General features: G+C 44.7%; 1 protein-coding gene across 5 annotated transcripts in view; it reads right to left on the bottom strand.

The window, feature by feature from the left end:
* Window positions 1-16,176, bottom strand: part of OXR1 (oxidation resistance 1) — a 1,826,889-nt gene that overhangs the window by 400,136 nt on the left and 1,410,577 nt on the right. For all 5 annotated transcript variants that reach the window (XM_086966107.1, XM_086966110.1, XM_086966106.1 and 2 more), the window contains one exon: window positions 14,887-15,665. In XM_086966107.1, the coding sequence (XP_086822233.1) occupies window positions 14,887-15,665 (779 nt within the window). The remainder of the gene's footprint in view (window positions 1-14,886; window positions 15,666-16,176) is intronic.

The following is a 16,176-nucleotide window of genomic DNA, read 5'->3' as shown; positions in this document are numbered from 1 at the left end:
ACCAGAATGTGCCACATAATGCAGACTCTTTTCCTCCCACTAAATTCCCTCCGAACACATACATTCCCAGAGACATTTGTCACTGTAGAACTCTCACTTCTCAACTGAGAGATTTCACAAGCTATGGAGTCCATGGTCTGCGGCATAACTATTCCACAGAAAATAATAGTTCAAGTTCAAGTATTTGTATAGCGCACTACTCACCCATAGGGTCTCAAGGCGCTTGTGGGAGGGGGTGCATTATTTATCGAAAAGCCAGGTTTTAAGTTCCTTTCTGAAGGAGATGTGGTTCTGTGTGAGGCGGAGGTGGGTGGGGAGAGAGTTCCAGGTCTTGGCCGCCTGGTAGGAGGGGGATCTTCCTCCCATGGTGGATCTGTGGATGCGCGGAACTGCCGCAAGCGCTTGGTTGGAGGATCTTAGTTGGCGAGAGGGTGTGTAGAAGGTCAGTCGTGTGTTGAGGCATTCGGGTCCTAGTTTGTAGAGGGCCTTGTGGGCGTGGGTGAGGAGGCGGAACGTTATTCTCTTGTTGACGGGAAGCCAGTGGAGGTCTTTCAGGTGGCCGGTAATGTGAGCTTGGCGAGGGATGTCCAATATGAGTCTGGCAGATGCATTTTGGATGCGTTGGAGTTTTTTCTGTAATTTGGCTGTGGTTCCGGCATAGAGGGTGTTTCCATAGTCCAGTCGGCTAGTGACCAGTGCGTGGGTGACAGTCTATCTTGTTTCGGAGGGGATCCAACGGAAGATTTTTTTGAGCATACGGAGTACGTTGAAGCAGGAGGATGAGACGGCGTTAACTTGTCTGGTCATCGAGAGGGAGGAGTCTAGGATGAAGCGCAGGTTGCGTGCGTGGTCTGTGGGTATGGGTGCTGTGCTCAGGGCCGATGGCCACCATGAGTCGTCCCAGGCAGAGGGGGAAGATCCTAGGATGAGAACTTCCGTTATGTCTGAGTTAAGTTTTAGGCGGCTGTTTTTCATCCATTCGGCTACTTCTTTCATGCCTTCGTGAAGATTAGTTTTGGCGGTGTTAGGGTCCTTGGTGAGGGAAAGGATCAGCTGGGTGTCGTCAGCGTAGGAGATGATATTGTGGTTGTGTTGTCGCGCGATGGATGCGAGGGGACTCATGTAGACATTGAAGAGGGTGGGACTGAGTGATGATCCTTGTGGGACTCCACAGATGACTTCGGTGGCCTCTGATTTGAATGGGGGGAGTCGGACTCTCTGGGTTCTCCCGGCGAGGAACGAGATGATCCAGTCCAAGGCTTTTCCCTGTATTCCGACGTTGCTGAGTCGTTGTATGAGGGTGCTATGACAGACTGTGTCGAAGGCGGCGGATAGGTCGAGTAGGATTAGGGCAACTGTTTCTCCGTTGTCCAGTAGCGTTCGGATGTCATCTGTCGCTGCAATGAGGGCGGTTTCGGTGCTGTGTTTGGCTCGAAAGCCAGACTGTGAAGAGTCGAGGGAGTTGTTGGATTCAAGGAAGGCGGCGAGCTGGCTACTGACTGCTTTTTCAATGACCTTGGCGGGGAATGGGAGGAGGGAAATGGGGCGGTAGTTTTTAAGCTCAGAGGGGTCAGCTGTGGGTTTCTTCAGGAGGGCACTGAGTTCGGCGTGTTTCCAGCTCTCCGGGAAGGTAGCGGAGTTGAAGGAGCAGTTGATGACATTACGGAGATGGGGTGCGATGATGGAGTCTGCTTTGTTGAAGATGTGGTGGGGGCAGGGGTCCGTAGGCTAACCTGAAGGGATGGAGTTCATTAGGCGGATGGTGTCTTCAGTGGCGATTGGGTTCCAGGCGCTAAGGTTGTTAGAGAGCGTTTCGGTTTTGGAAGTGGGTGGGGTGGGCTGTTCTTTCGAACTGTTGTTGAAGCCGTTATGTAGGTCTGCTATTTTGTTGTAGAAGAAGGAGGATAACGAATCGCAGAGGTCTTGGGAGGGAGTGATGTCGTTTGAGGCTGCAGTGGGGTTGGTAAATTCTTTGACGATGTTGAATAGTTACTTGCTGTTATGGGCGTTGTTGTCGAGTCGATCCTTGAATGCTGATTTCTTGGTGGATCGGATCAATTGGTGGTGTTTGCGGGTGGCTGCCTTGAAGGTGGTCAGGTTGTCAGTGGTTGGGTTTTTTTCTCCATGTTTTTTCGAGAGTGCGGCAAAGTTTCTTTGAATTCTTAAGGTCATCGTTGAACCAGGGTGCCTTTTTGCTGCCTTGTTTGATCTGGTGGTTTTTTAGGGGTGCTAATTCGTCAACGATGTGAGTGATCCATTGTTTGAGTTTGGTGGCAGCTTCGTTTGGATCCGATGACAGGGCTGGGGGATTTTGGTTGAGCGATGTGAGGAGTTGGTCAGTGGTGATTTTGTTCCATTTTCTTCAAGGAATGGGTTGTGGGGGGTTGTGAGTTGTGGTCGTTTTGTAGTTGAAGTGAACACAGCTGTGGTCCGTCCAATGGAGAGCTGTGGTATGGTTGAAGGAGATGTGTTTGCTGGAGGTGAAGATAGGGTTGAGCGTGTGTCCGGCAAGGTGGGTGGGGGTGTCAACAAGTTGTTTGAGTCCGAGATTGGCCAGGTTGTCCAGGAGGGTGGTGGTGTTGCTGTCATTTTTCTTTTCTAGGTGGAAGTTGAAGTCTCCCAGTAGAATGTAGTTCTCGGAGGGGAGGGCATGTGGGCTGATGAAGTCAGTGATGTCTTCGCTGAATTGTTTACGGGTTCCTGGTGGTCTGTAGATGAGGGTGCCTCTAAGTGTGGTCCTGGGGTCGGTGTGGATCTGGAAGTGGAGGTGTTCGGCGGTTGCAAGTTTATCATCGGAGCAGGTCGTGATTCTGATGGTGTTCTTATGGACGATGGCGATGCCGCCTTCTGTTTGGTTGGTGCGGTCTTTTCGGATGATTTTGTAAGCGTCCGGGATGGCTATGGCGATGTCGGGGGCTGATGATGCGTTCATCCAGGTTTCAGTGAGGAAGGCGATGTCCGGTGACGCAGTGTCGAGTAGGTCCCAGAGTTCTGTGGCGTGTTTGTGGATCGAGCGGGTGTTTAGCAGGATGCATTTCAGGTGGTTGGAGTCAGAGCTGTGTTTGGAGGTAGTGGATTTGGTGTGGGTATTGATGCAGGCGAATTTGCAGGAGTGGCAGGCGAAGGGACCGTGGGTATTTCCTGGGGCAGCTTCGTAGCATTGTGGGGTGTGTCCGGGATTGAGGGCTAAGAGGGTGGCGGCGGCGTACGTTATGCGGGTGGAGTGAGGTTTGCGGCATAACTATTCCACAGAAAATAATGGTAACCTAAAACCTATATTGTGGTGCATTTTTTTAAAGGTCTTTTTCTGTCTTAAACCACATGTGGGCGTCTACATTACTGCAAGCTCCAGTTTCACTCAGATCTGGAATGGAAGGATTATGTAGGTGAGCGAGGTTAATGTCATTGTTCTATTCACATGGCCACAGACTACAGTAAACAAGTCATGACTATTGGCTTTGTCACTGGTTGTTGTTTGCATAAGATAAATAAGCAGCAACTATGGCTTGTATATAATATTCCATCTTCTCAATGTATGGCAGCCTTAACTGTCATTATATCAACAAAAAATATTCCCAACCAGACTTTATTCTGCAGCACATGACTCCGTGACCACCTCACGTGCCCCCGTGATCCGTGGATTTGTTTTGGCCTCAATATTCCGCGGCCATTGCTTGACTTCACGAAGACACTACTTCCAATGGCAGCACTTCCCCACTACAGCTTTCCTTACTGTATTTTTGAATTATACTATAGGGCTTTACGACTTCTGCCAATGCATTTATGACTGACGTTACTTCAACTGTGGTTCGTTGTTTCAACTATTCTGAGATGTCACACTCGCCTCTTACGGTGCACAAGGGGTGTAGCTGGGTACCAATAAAGCTGAGGAGAATACGAAGGTTTTTTGGGACAATCTAGAAAATTAAGACGTGAGTATGGGTGGTTGTCCGTGTTTAAAAACCACAATTATTTTAGTTTGCTGGCTGATACCACTGACCAGTACCCCACTCAGTCAACCCCACCTGCCTTGGGACTTGTGAAGCAGCGGTCCTTGTGGTCTCTCACAGAAGAGGGTTCGCTCTTTGCAGAGAGTGCAGCCTTTTCAATTTATCTGTGTCTGGGGGGCTGGGGGGTGGGGAGGGCACCTGCGAGGTGTTGATGCTCAAGTAACAGTTGTGTGGATTAGAGACAACGAGGGGTGCCTGCCCCAGACAGAGCACGCATTGCTCGGCAGATCAGAGGCACTTGCCTCACTCTCACAACAACCCCCCCCCCCGCATTTCCAGGCACTTTACATAAATGCCGACCGGATCAGGGCCACGGAGACATCCCAGGGGGCTGATGCGATCCAGGAGCGCGCCCTGCCCAGGATGGCTTGGTTGGAGCTCTGGGGGTACCTCGCACAGCAACATGCTTGTCATTGTGGCCACAAACACACTGGTGAGATCAGATCTAGTTTCTTTGCTGCGATTTCGTATACTTTTCGTAAACATGCCCTCTTTATTTGGGTGTGTTTGATACAGCGCAGCCAAGCCTTTTTGGAGCAGTGTACATAAACACAAACAAAAGCAAAACAAGCATTAGCCGTGCGGCCGGGGCGCAAAGAACAAAAAAAACAATGACGTACGCATGGCTACCTCCCACATCCGGGTACCGGGGGCGGGGAGCCGGCTGGAGCGTTTCCGGGTTAGCAGAGGCAGCAGCTACAAGCAAGGGGTGCGCTGGGGACGCAGCGTCCGCTTCCACTCGGTCTGGGCGCACGGCTGTTGGGTGCCGTTTGAATTATGCAATCCAGGCGATGCGGCGGAGATACCAGGGGATTTGCGACAAAAGAGCCAGGTGAATGGGGGGGGGGGCCTGTGCGTGTGTGTGTGTGTGTGTGTGTGTGGGTGTGTGTGCGCGCGTGTGAGAGTGCGTGTGTGTGTGAGCACATGTGTGAGCACGTGTGTGTGAGCGTGAACGCCCAGGAGAGTCAGCCCGCCAGCAGAAGCGCGTCCTCGCGGTCAAATCGCCGAGGTAATGCGCGTAACCACCCCCTGTCTCCATTCCCGGCAAACCCAAAACAATAGGTCTTCGGCTGGAGCAGCGCTCTGCGCTGCGAACACCAGCGAGACCTAAAAATGGATGAGTTTGGCACAGCAGTCCAACGCTCTGCTTGTGTTGCATGTGTTGTCTGCAACAGCACCCGGAAGGAAACAATAGCAGACAGCAGCAAGCCATAACCACCACTTCTACAATGTCTTTTCCATTCTCACTTACCTCAGAGAGCCTCTGCATTTGCCAACTTGCTAGAGTTGTGTGTTGCTATGCATAGTACACCTCAATCCAGATATTCCAGCAGTGGACAGCAGGAACCTTGACAATTCTGTTTAATCTCCTAAACGGTCGGCCTAACCAGAATCTTTGTGCTATAGTCCCACAGGGAAAGGGTGTTCATTTCCAGTGAGGATAGAATAGGGATTAAAGTGAATGCTGATTATTTGGTGTTAGCAATGACTTTCTGTAACATATCCGGTGTAATAGGTTGAAGAGATTCCAGGCTAACTGATTTTTATGCATGACTTTGTTACTCTTTGAATTGAAAGGGAATATGTGTGTTTACCCGCAATTATCTTGTTGGGGAAGCGTGAGATTAAATCTATACATCTAGATTCCACCAGGGGAGGATGGCTGGATTTAGTGGTTTGTTATTGTATGATATGATCTGCACTTGCACCAAGGACTAGTATTTCTATCCAAGGTACTCACAGAAGACTTTCAAGTAGTCTCACTTCTACTACAGTTCTATCATCCATTCAACCTCCAGTCCAAGGAGGTACACAGACAGGCTGAATAATACGCTCAAGCTTTCTTCGAGCCTCAGAACTTAAAAAGGGGACATCATAGCTGAATAACCTATATGATACCCAAGAGCACTGAATAATTTGCCAAGATGCACTAATAAATTGTACAGCTTACAATATCCTTCTGGGATCAAAATGTATGTTTCTGACCTCCAAGGGGCATAAATCCTTATGGTTAATAAATCCTTGGTCTGTTACAGGATTGTGGGAGACTAGACTACACCGGTCGGAAGTGCAAACTCCTCACACCACTCATTTCACATTTGCTGCCGTTTGCTCGTGACCTCGTATTATGTGCATTCCTTAAAAAGATGTCTGGATATCAAGAGCATGCAACTGCTGTAAAAGGCACAAGAAGTGTGATACTAACACCAATGCCTGTTTGAAGAGCAAGCAGGTGTCAAACTTTGCTAAACTATATAATGTGTCCCTTTCTTCACTGCTGTCGAGGGAGAGTGCTGCAAATCCTCCAAGTCACACCACAAAAATATTTCCGTGATCCACAGCTATGTAAGGAAGCAGTGTGTGCTTTGATTGTGGACTACAAGGGAATGGTTAATAGTGAATCCTCAACTGTCATCCTGCCAGCACCAGCTGTGTTGAATATATAACACTGATAATGAAGTTGACAACAAAGCACTCTGTATCAGAAACACACTAGACTCATGTGTTCAATGGCCTGAGTGCAAGACTTCTCTTACAGAGCAGCCTGAAGGTGAGGAGCCAAAGCATTTAACACTCCTACGTTTCCGTTCGTACATATTTGAATTGGTTTCAAGGTCAAAACTTGAATTGGCCAGACAAATGGGCTGCAACCAAGCCTGCTTCTACAACCTGCAGCAACCCTGCAGTTATGTTTGGCAAGTCCTGAAAGTCATTACATTTGCTACATGGAGTATTTTTTTTCAAGTGATGTAATCTTACTGGATTTTGTGATATTCAACTGATCCAGCAAGCTTCATGTGAGGTCATTTTAACCAGAACTGTTCCAGCGAAAGGGACATTGACACTGTCAAGAATCTCCATATTGATTTTGGAAGAATTTTGGAGTATCCAAAATTGAGGCAATGATTGATAATGGAACATGTATTTGGAGTTTGCATGCAAATAAACACCTCCTCAGTTTCACAAGGTGAAGCCTAGATATGGTAAGATTCAGGTAATAAAACATAGTACAGGTACAGGTATGATTGCCTAGTGTGGTCTTACAATCCTTCCTTGGCCTCAACTGCACAAAATATTTACTACTTTAGTGAGTTTTCCAATATAAATGCTTTCAATAATTATTCACAATTTTTAACCAGGTCCAAATGAGACTTGGTTACGCAGCTATGGCGGTTAGGCATTCATCATTGTAACCTTATCATTGAAACCGCTAAACTGATACGAGAAATAAGTATAGCAAATGTGAAAAGTTATTTTACAACTCTAGACAGAGATCTTCGTATGATTATGGAGAAAGTGCATTTTAGGTCAGATCTAACAGTTTTGACATTACAAACTTTAATAGTTGCATTCAATTTTTTTTTTTAAACTGACAATACAGGGCGATTTCTACTTTGCAATGTATCTATAAGGCACTGAAGGCACGAAATTTACTGTGGAGTCAATGATATGAATTTGTTCCAGCATTATGGTTTAAACTGTAAGCAACGAGCAAAAATTAGTCACTATGTTTCAATTTCAGTAATAGGTCTCATACTCCTATTACTGTGACGTTAAGAAAACCACATGATTGAAGGAAATAAGCGTATATTGCTGGGAACCCTGGAGGTGGACTCTATATAGATGCGTAGCAGGTATCGCTAAAGTGATATCTGGGTGGATTTTGGTTGGCAACCTAGTAGCCGTTTTTTTGCATAACATAAACTGAGGTTTTTGCAGCGTGGTCAGCAGTTGAATTACCTTTTGAGTGGATTTCATAACTCCACTGTGCCAGAGTGCTGTATGTGCACCAATGGAAGCCGACTCTATGCAGCTATACCCACCGAAACCTGCTTAGCTTTTATTTCCCATTTCACTCTTTGTAACCACTGGACTCCCCATGTTTCAAATCTCTCTTATTACCACAAACAATCAGTGCTGAAAACGAAAGGGTCTATTTTCTGTAAGGCAAGAAGGAGTGTATTATGTATCCAGAACGCCTCAGCCAGACTCATCCTCGACATCCCACGTACCAGCCACATCTCCGGACACCTGAGAGACCTGCATTGGCTCCCCGTCAACAAAAGAATCACCTTCCGTCTCCTCACCCACGCACACAAAGCCCTACACGACCAAGGCCCGAGCTACCTCAACAACCGAATCAACTTCTACGCTCCCAAACGCCACCTCCGATCAGCCAACCACGCCCTCGCCGCCATCCCCCGCATCCGAAGAGCGACAACAGGAGGAAGGTCCTTCTCCTACCTGGCCGCCAAGACCTGGAACTCCCTCCCGACCGACCTGCGCCTGACCCAAGATCACCTCTCCTTCAGGAAGAAGCTGAAGACCTGGCTGTTCGAGCAGTAACGGCACCCCCCTCCCCCCAGCGCCTTGAGACCCTACGGGTAAGTAGTGCGCTCTAGAAATGTCTTTGATTGATTGATTGATTATTATTGCCACCATCTAGGGAGTCGAATCTACTAAAAATATTATGTGTAAGTGTTTAATAACGAATCTTTATGCTCAAGTCTGTCTCACTAAACAAGCAGATGAGCAGGGATGTTGCTGAGCTGTCCTCCTAGAACACCGACTGGTATTCGCATGGAGGTTTCATATGTGTTGTGGTGGGATGGGAACGTCTCCTGCATGGTAAACAAGTGTGTACCCCTACCAAGAGTACCTGACTGCATGTGAAACTGGCATCCTGACATTTATTTTTGCCCTTGTATCACATTAATCCAGTGTGTGCACACAGAGGCCAAGGCCTGTCCTTTGTAATGTGAGGGTCAGAACCCATTCTGTAACCTGGACGGATTTACCTAGTGTGCCCGCATAGACGGCCTTGGACTATTGTCCATGCCAGAGTGCATCACAAAGCAGTGGTAACCAGACCTTTTTCTCTGAGCCAAGGAGAGAACAAGAAGAATCTACTGGCCACTCTTCGGTAAAATTCTGCTATTACGCAACACGCAGAACCTTGTGCCGACATCTGTTGTGCATGTTGAGTGCATGTCTGTGGAGAGATTTTGTAGTAAATGTATAGAAGTACAGCTCTGTGTGTTGTCTGAATCGGAGTACTAGAACCAGTATGGATGCCCCTGGTTTAGCGTGTCACAAGAGAGAAGATTGGGACATCTTCACCTACATAAGGGAAGCGTACCGACTACACTCTGTGGCTGGAAGATGGAGATCCAGACACCAAAGCGAGAGCGGATGGAGAAAGGGCTACCTTTAGAAATTCAGTGAAGGTCACCTGGCCAAAAGACATTGACAGATGTAATGCCATCAATGATCCAACAAGAAGAAGGAGATAGGTGGTGCACTGCGCAAGTTAATTGAGCTTCTGAAAGTTTTTCGCAAAGTTCTGGGTGCTCTCAAGGGTGGTGTTTTCCGTCCTAACACCAAAGAATCATAGAGTAGGTAGTGTACGCAGAGACTACAGATACATCCCCTAATGAGGCACTCCACGGGTGATCAATAACATGATTCACAAAGTCGATGAGGTTTTGTTGATTTATTCAATATTATTCATCAAATGTTTTTGAACTGATATTAACAGCATATCAATTAGAGCAACGTTATTCCGTTAGACTGATATATGAACTTTCTCCAATGCATTGGATAGCATCAATACAGGGATTTGCCAATTAACTGCCCTTGATTAGAGGATGTTCTTCTTCAAGGAGATTTGAATTATTTACAGAGAGTATATTTGTGTGGCTATCAATGCAGTGCAACTATCACCCAGAGGTCTTTGGGACATTGCTAACAATTGTAGATGGGCTTCACTTATGCTTTGCAAGAACAATGCATTGGAAAATGAAAGGTTTTAGCTCCTGAAACAAAAAGAGCCTGGGAATGGTACATAGATCTTCCTGGAGACTGTTACACAGTTGAACGTTGTTTAGGATTTTTGTTAAGGTAGGGTTCTCATTACTTTTAATTGTATTCCTACATGTATTTTGTTTATTATATTTTGAAGAAAAAAAACAGCAACTGATTCGACAAGCTGTCAAGAATTTAAAGAACACACCATTTGTGAGATAGTTGCATATTTAACTCAGGACGATTGTATAGGAAATAGCTTGGTGGGGGTGACGGGCAGCAAATCAAGATGGCTGCTTAACCAAGAGTTCAATGTCAATTTAAGGATTTATCTTGTTCTCACCTTGAGAAAACAAACCTGTTTGCAGATAGTGTGGTGCAAGTATGATCCCAGCGCAACACTATGTGACCGGCTGTGCATGCGAGACACCAGCTTTGATGTGGTGCCATCTTTAGCCACCAACTGAGAGAGATCTGTTCTACTACAGCCCCCTGACTATCACCCCTGCGCCTGGAAAATCTGCATGCCAGCTATGCACCGAGAGGAAGCTTGGCTTGATAATGTGTATTGCCCAAAATTGTGGAAGTTTCTTCCAAGGTGCCTACTGATATTGGTATTAGCAATATTTAGGCTGGCCTTTTTGCGCTAAGATTCCTTCTCGAGGATGACATGTTTTCCTCTCATTCCTGGAAGTTCCACGAGCAGATATTCTACAATGTAAAGTACCATCTTGCTGTGCCTTCTTACAGGCTCTATACAACTCCCACTACTGATCCAAAGCACTACAATGAGGGAGTCCGATCCATAGACGATCCTACGGATGAGCGCTAAATGCTCTTCTGTGAATCATCTCCCCAAACAGCACGTCATTGGGCCAAGTAACCTTCATGATTTCAGCAAAACAGGGCACTCTTTGAGCATTGCAATATTCAAACCCACACGTTTGATGATCTAGAGAACAAGTTAGAAATTGGAGACTAAGTTTGTCATAATTGACAGACTGTAGGTTTTCCTAAATATTTTTGTTTGGTGGATTGCTCTGCTTTGGAACTTGTCCATAATTTCAGACATTGTCTAGAACATATTACCTACAATGGTTCAACAACCTGAGCGAAGAAAGGATAACAAGTAGACTTTAGGCAAGTGGTATATACAGTTCATTTTTCAGATTAGTAGTCCAACAACTGCATTGCACCTACTGCTTCGTGCTTCTAGATCATTTATCGGCTCCGGTGTTTAGCGCCTTGCACTAAATACTTTAAACCCATTGGTCGAGAGAGTTATATGGATATGGTGCACATAACAAGGTGGGATCATGAAATTCAGCAGGAGACTGGCTAGCCACAAGGAGAATATCATACCTAATCGCAACATTATAGCTGAACTCCTGAAATGGAACAAGGTAATTCTGTATGGTAATCAGACTCTGGTGGTTCTTCATAATGTGATAAACTCCTGAAATTCTTTTGGCAATGTAACAGATCTTATTGTAGTTATTTTTCACTACGCAGTAAGCACAGTAAATTCTATTTCTTTTTTTTACGATCTTTTATGTTTACTGTGGCTGTTGATTATCAGACTTTATCACTGCAATCATATTATTTAGTTGTTCAGTCTCATAGCTCAACTCAGCAAAATGCATGCTAGATAGCGCAGGTGATGTTGCCAACAGTGTAAGAATTAAGCCATCAATTAACATGGGCCTCATGCATGTTTCTTAAAATGTATATTTTGTTTAGAATCCAGGATAACAGAAAAATAAGGTTATCTGTGCAAGCATAATTTCAGTGGTTGGAGCATCAGAAAATCACTAGAGCGAATGAATGAGGTGGCCACATAACCGTGTGTGTGAAGAGAAAAAACAATCACCAAGAAAAAGCACTGAAGTCACAGAGATAGTGTCTCACTCTGTGGTGTACATTAGGAGGATTAGAAGATTCATTTTTGTTGGTTGCATACTGGACTCTCCCAGCTGCCTTTTAACAAAGATTTAGTGCAGCAAACACACACGTTAACATCGCTGGACTACTACAGTCAGTTGTGCTTGAAAGGTAAACTGTTTCTTTTAAAGATATTATTCTTAAATCCAATGAATTTCTAATAAAGCATGGGGAGACAAAATATAAATAGCTTCGGAGCATTATTTAAATGATGTCACAAATTAAAAAAAGGCAATAATCACATTCTGATGACAACCATTTGGCAGGGTATAAGCAACCCTAGAAATACGGTAGCCCATGACCATTTTAATCTGTCCAAGACTACTTTTAACGCAATAGAATAAGGGGCTTTACTCCTCTCACAAGTCACATTTAATAGAGTGATTAGCAGGTCCAGCAAAAAAGGGTCATCCTTGATGGATAGAGAGGCCCTACAACGCTTGGCAGGTAATTTCATCATACGGCCAATTAAAACCCCAGAATTATCTGGGTGGTTTGAATGGTCTAAAAGCAAAATTTCAACTTAGGAATCTCAGGTTAGGCAATTTCCAATTCCTTAGCAATTTGCCAGTTTGGAAAAGGTTGCGCAGTCCGACGTAATGCCGCCTATGTAATTATCACAGAGAAGAGGTTTGTCACATAGTTTGTGATTAAAGCGGCAGACCCTGATGCAGAGGTCTAGACCGGGACCAGGGTTCAATTCCCCGCCTCGGCGGGTCTGGGGCTCAAAATTCCTCGGACCTGATAATTCTCGCCTCGGTGCCTATTCCAATCATGGAGTCCCACTCTGCAACTCTGGGCAATTGCTTGCTTAATCTCCACAACGGCCCCCACAACGCTAAGGATGCCTGGCCTCCACCTTGGGGGTGCCCAGGAGTGGACGCCTCACAGGGAAAGCCAGGATGGGTTCCACAGCGGTATTCATACAAGCGCCTTGAGACCCTTGCGGGTGAGTAGTGCGCTATACAAGTATCAATTTACAATTTTAGTTGCACAGCTTTAACAGGAGAACGCAGAAGCATGCTAAAACAGGGTTTTAACCAACATGCCATTCGCACATGTCGTCAAGCAGTATTAGTTGGTCTGCTGGGAGAAAACTTACCATTTACTGGTAAATTCTTAAAGTTTATTGATGTAGCAGAGGGTAAACTGGCTAAATGTGTATAATAAAGATTATTATGCTATTTTCGTATGCCCATAGGGAGAGGAACGACACAGATCGTTAGTAAGGGTTGCTGTCACATAATTGCACGAATGGTTTGATTCATGACGAAAACGTGAGAGGTTTTTAAGCCTTTTAATTGCAAAGTACTGAGAAGATATTTACCAAATCAGCACATAGCACTTTAAAATCCTCAACGACCGATACAGGCTTGTGAATAATAGAAAAATCTCTTCTTCTCTTAAAACCTCGAATCAATTTAAAAGTGCATTTTAAGACTTTGTCACTATGTGATTTTAAGCATGGAATGTGCATATTGGTATACTGCAAGTTTATTATCAACGGAACAAAAAAATATTATTTATTTACTTGCGTACTTACCTTGGATAACTAGGCAGAGGATCTAGGAAAATTGTAGTCTTCTGCTCTCAACATCAGTTGTATATGATTGCATGTATTCAGATTGGTGTAATCCATTACTATTATTTAGTGTTCGGATAATAGGGGATTCAAGCAAGGCACATTGCACTTTAATTGCTTTGCACACTTGAATTGTGGATTCAATTTCAACATTGTAAATAGAAAATACGAGGTGTATTGGGCCTATCATGCACAATAAGACTTTATGAAATGTTACAACTGTAAAACAATGCTGTTAAAACCGGTTTCCACCTTGTAGCTTGAATTACATCACATAGGTTTTAATTGTATTTTAAAACAGTTTTTATTTAACAGGATATTTATGAAATGTCACATGGTAATGCAAGTGTCATATTGTAAGTTTTTTTAATTAAGTGATCAACAAAGTATCATCCATGCATAATAAAACGTATATATTTCCTTATCTGAAAACGACAGCACTATAACGTACAAAGACTACCAATATCTCCCTTGCCCCTTCTCGCTCTCTCTCTTACTGTACTGTACTGTACACCAGGTTTACTGCTCTTGGACTCCAGGCTTGCAGCTCCTGCCGAGATGGGCAAGACAATGAATCGCAATGCAACACCACAACTGGAGCCACAGGCGAAGCAACATTCCTGACCACCTTATGCAGCTGCTCATTCTGCTCCATGGAAATGCATACAACAAATGCACAAGTAAATGATACAACCGTGATAATCATACAGCCTGATAACATAAGTGTCCTACCAGAGAATTGGAATACCCCTAACTTATAAATCACAAACTGAACGGGTATTAGGTGAAAAGGGAGGCTAGATCTTTTCAAAATGAAACAAAACAATTGCTGAGGACATGTATTTTATATTTGGGTGGAATTATAGTTCATTAAGTGCACCCAACCAGTACTGCTATAATTTGCTGATACAGACACATGTCAGATGAGAATATAACAGTACTGGAGTGCATTCCCATCGACAACAGACTGAAGAGACATTTTGGAAAATGTTCTAGTGGAAAATGTATGAGACCAACTGCATTCCTTTGCACTTCTAAGAGCGAGTCACTTGGCTGTATATGTGACGGATATGATAGCATAGTATTCTTATGGAGGGATTGCTGTGCAGAGCCAGTATTCGCGGAGAAAAAAAAATCATTAGAGAAAAACTGCAGTCCTTATTTTTTAATGATAGAATTGCTAAAAGGGCTACATGTTTAAATGATTAACGAGGTGTGCCAACATTCGCAATTAAAAGCTAATGGGACTTTCCATATCTAAAAGTATTTTAATTTCCGATATCCTGTTAACTGCATCTACCTTTTAGTTTTAAAAATGGTATTACAACCCCAAAATACACTGATGTGGGCTTCTCTTGGAAGGAGTCCTCACCCTGGAGATTTGAGAACGAGACAGAGGATGCCATGTAAACAAGGCAACTGGCAAGGTACTGTTAAACGTAAACACATATCAATAGTTAGAAAGGTCTGCCTGCCCTTTCACAAACTGCAATTCTCAACAGAGAGAATCGCCAATCTTATACCATCATGGTTATACCGGGAGCTTACCCTCTGCATGCACATCTGTCGTAGCAGCCTGGTGCTTGGTTTCTTTTTGCGAGGCCTGCTGCATGTTTTCCCTCTGCTGCATGGCCTGTTGCATAGTGTGGGTTTTCCAAAGTTGTCGCAGCTCCTCCACTTCTGCTTCAGAGTCTCTACTCGGCTGTTTTAACAGTTTACCCTGGTCAGTGCATTCCTTTGTTGGTGACTCAGGTGCGGTTTTAGTACCAAGTGCATTTTCCTCCTTTATTGCATTATCAACATTTTTACAAAGCTGCTCGGAGGCCGTCCCTTCAGATACACCTTCTTGGAGATGGGTGCCTTCTAGTGTTCCGTCAGTGTTCCCTTCAACCTGGTGATTTACGGAATCCTCCACATCACGCACTGAAATTTCAGGCTTTTCCATATCATTGGCATGACTCAAAAAACCACTATCTTCAGCAGACAACTGAAGGCTAGTTTTATCATCGCTAGGTGCATCTGCAGAGTCTAATAAGTTGGTTAAACAGTCCGAGTTCATTTGATTTATGGTTTGGACTGATTCGGATGAAGCACCAGACGATTTATCTTGTCGAAGCTCATCTGAGGAAACAAGTTCCTCCCTTATTGGAGATAGTTCGGATTCAGTGAAAACATCTTCTGATAACGACTCCTCTGTGCTCCGTGGCGCGGTGCTGGCACTATCCGTCCCTGGATCTCGAATCCTTACATCCATTTCATCGGTATTGCTTCTTGTTATTTTCTTAGACATGTAGAAATCCCTCATTTGGGATAAGTGTTCGATATCCCTGTTAAAATTAAGCATGTAAAGTTTAAAAAAAGTGTTTACATTGAACATTTTACTCATAACGATTAAAGCATCATTCAGAGGCGTAAACGAGCATTATAGTGCAAGCAAGCGGGTTCCTTGCAGGCCTCGAGGAGGAAGGCAGGATAAGTGGTAACCCGCAGGTGTCGGCTGTCAGATCGGTGCGCACCCTGCTCCGGAGTCAGCAGCGCATGTGCGCCCTGTTTACAAAACATCCAGGCAGCCAAACTAGCGCCCTAATTCACAAAATGCATTTTGTAGTACGTAAAGTAGCACTACAGTAGGACTACTTGTGCACTACAAAAAGCAATGCACAACAACAAATGAGTAAGCCCATTGCTATTCACACACTACGCTTCTAAAGTTACCACAGCCCTACAAGTGAAAAACCTATAGCAAATGTACTCTGTCCCAGCCTTGAATTAAATGAAACACCACACGTAGGTACTTGGCAGCTAATACAACCCACTCCCACAGAAAATAATGGACGC

This window comes from Lissotriton vulgaris, chromosome 4_1 (assembly GCF_964263255.1).
Source record: "Lissotriton vulgaris chromosome 4_1, aLisVul1.2, whole genome shotgun sequence".
Lineage (NCBI taxonomy): Eukaryota > Metazoa > Chordata > Amphibia > Caudata > Salamandridae > Lissotriton > Lissotriton vulgaris.
Note: the sequence above shows the minus strand (reverse complement) of the source record. Positions and strands in the feature narration are given on the sequence as shown.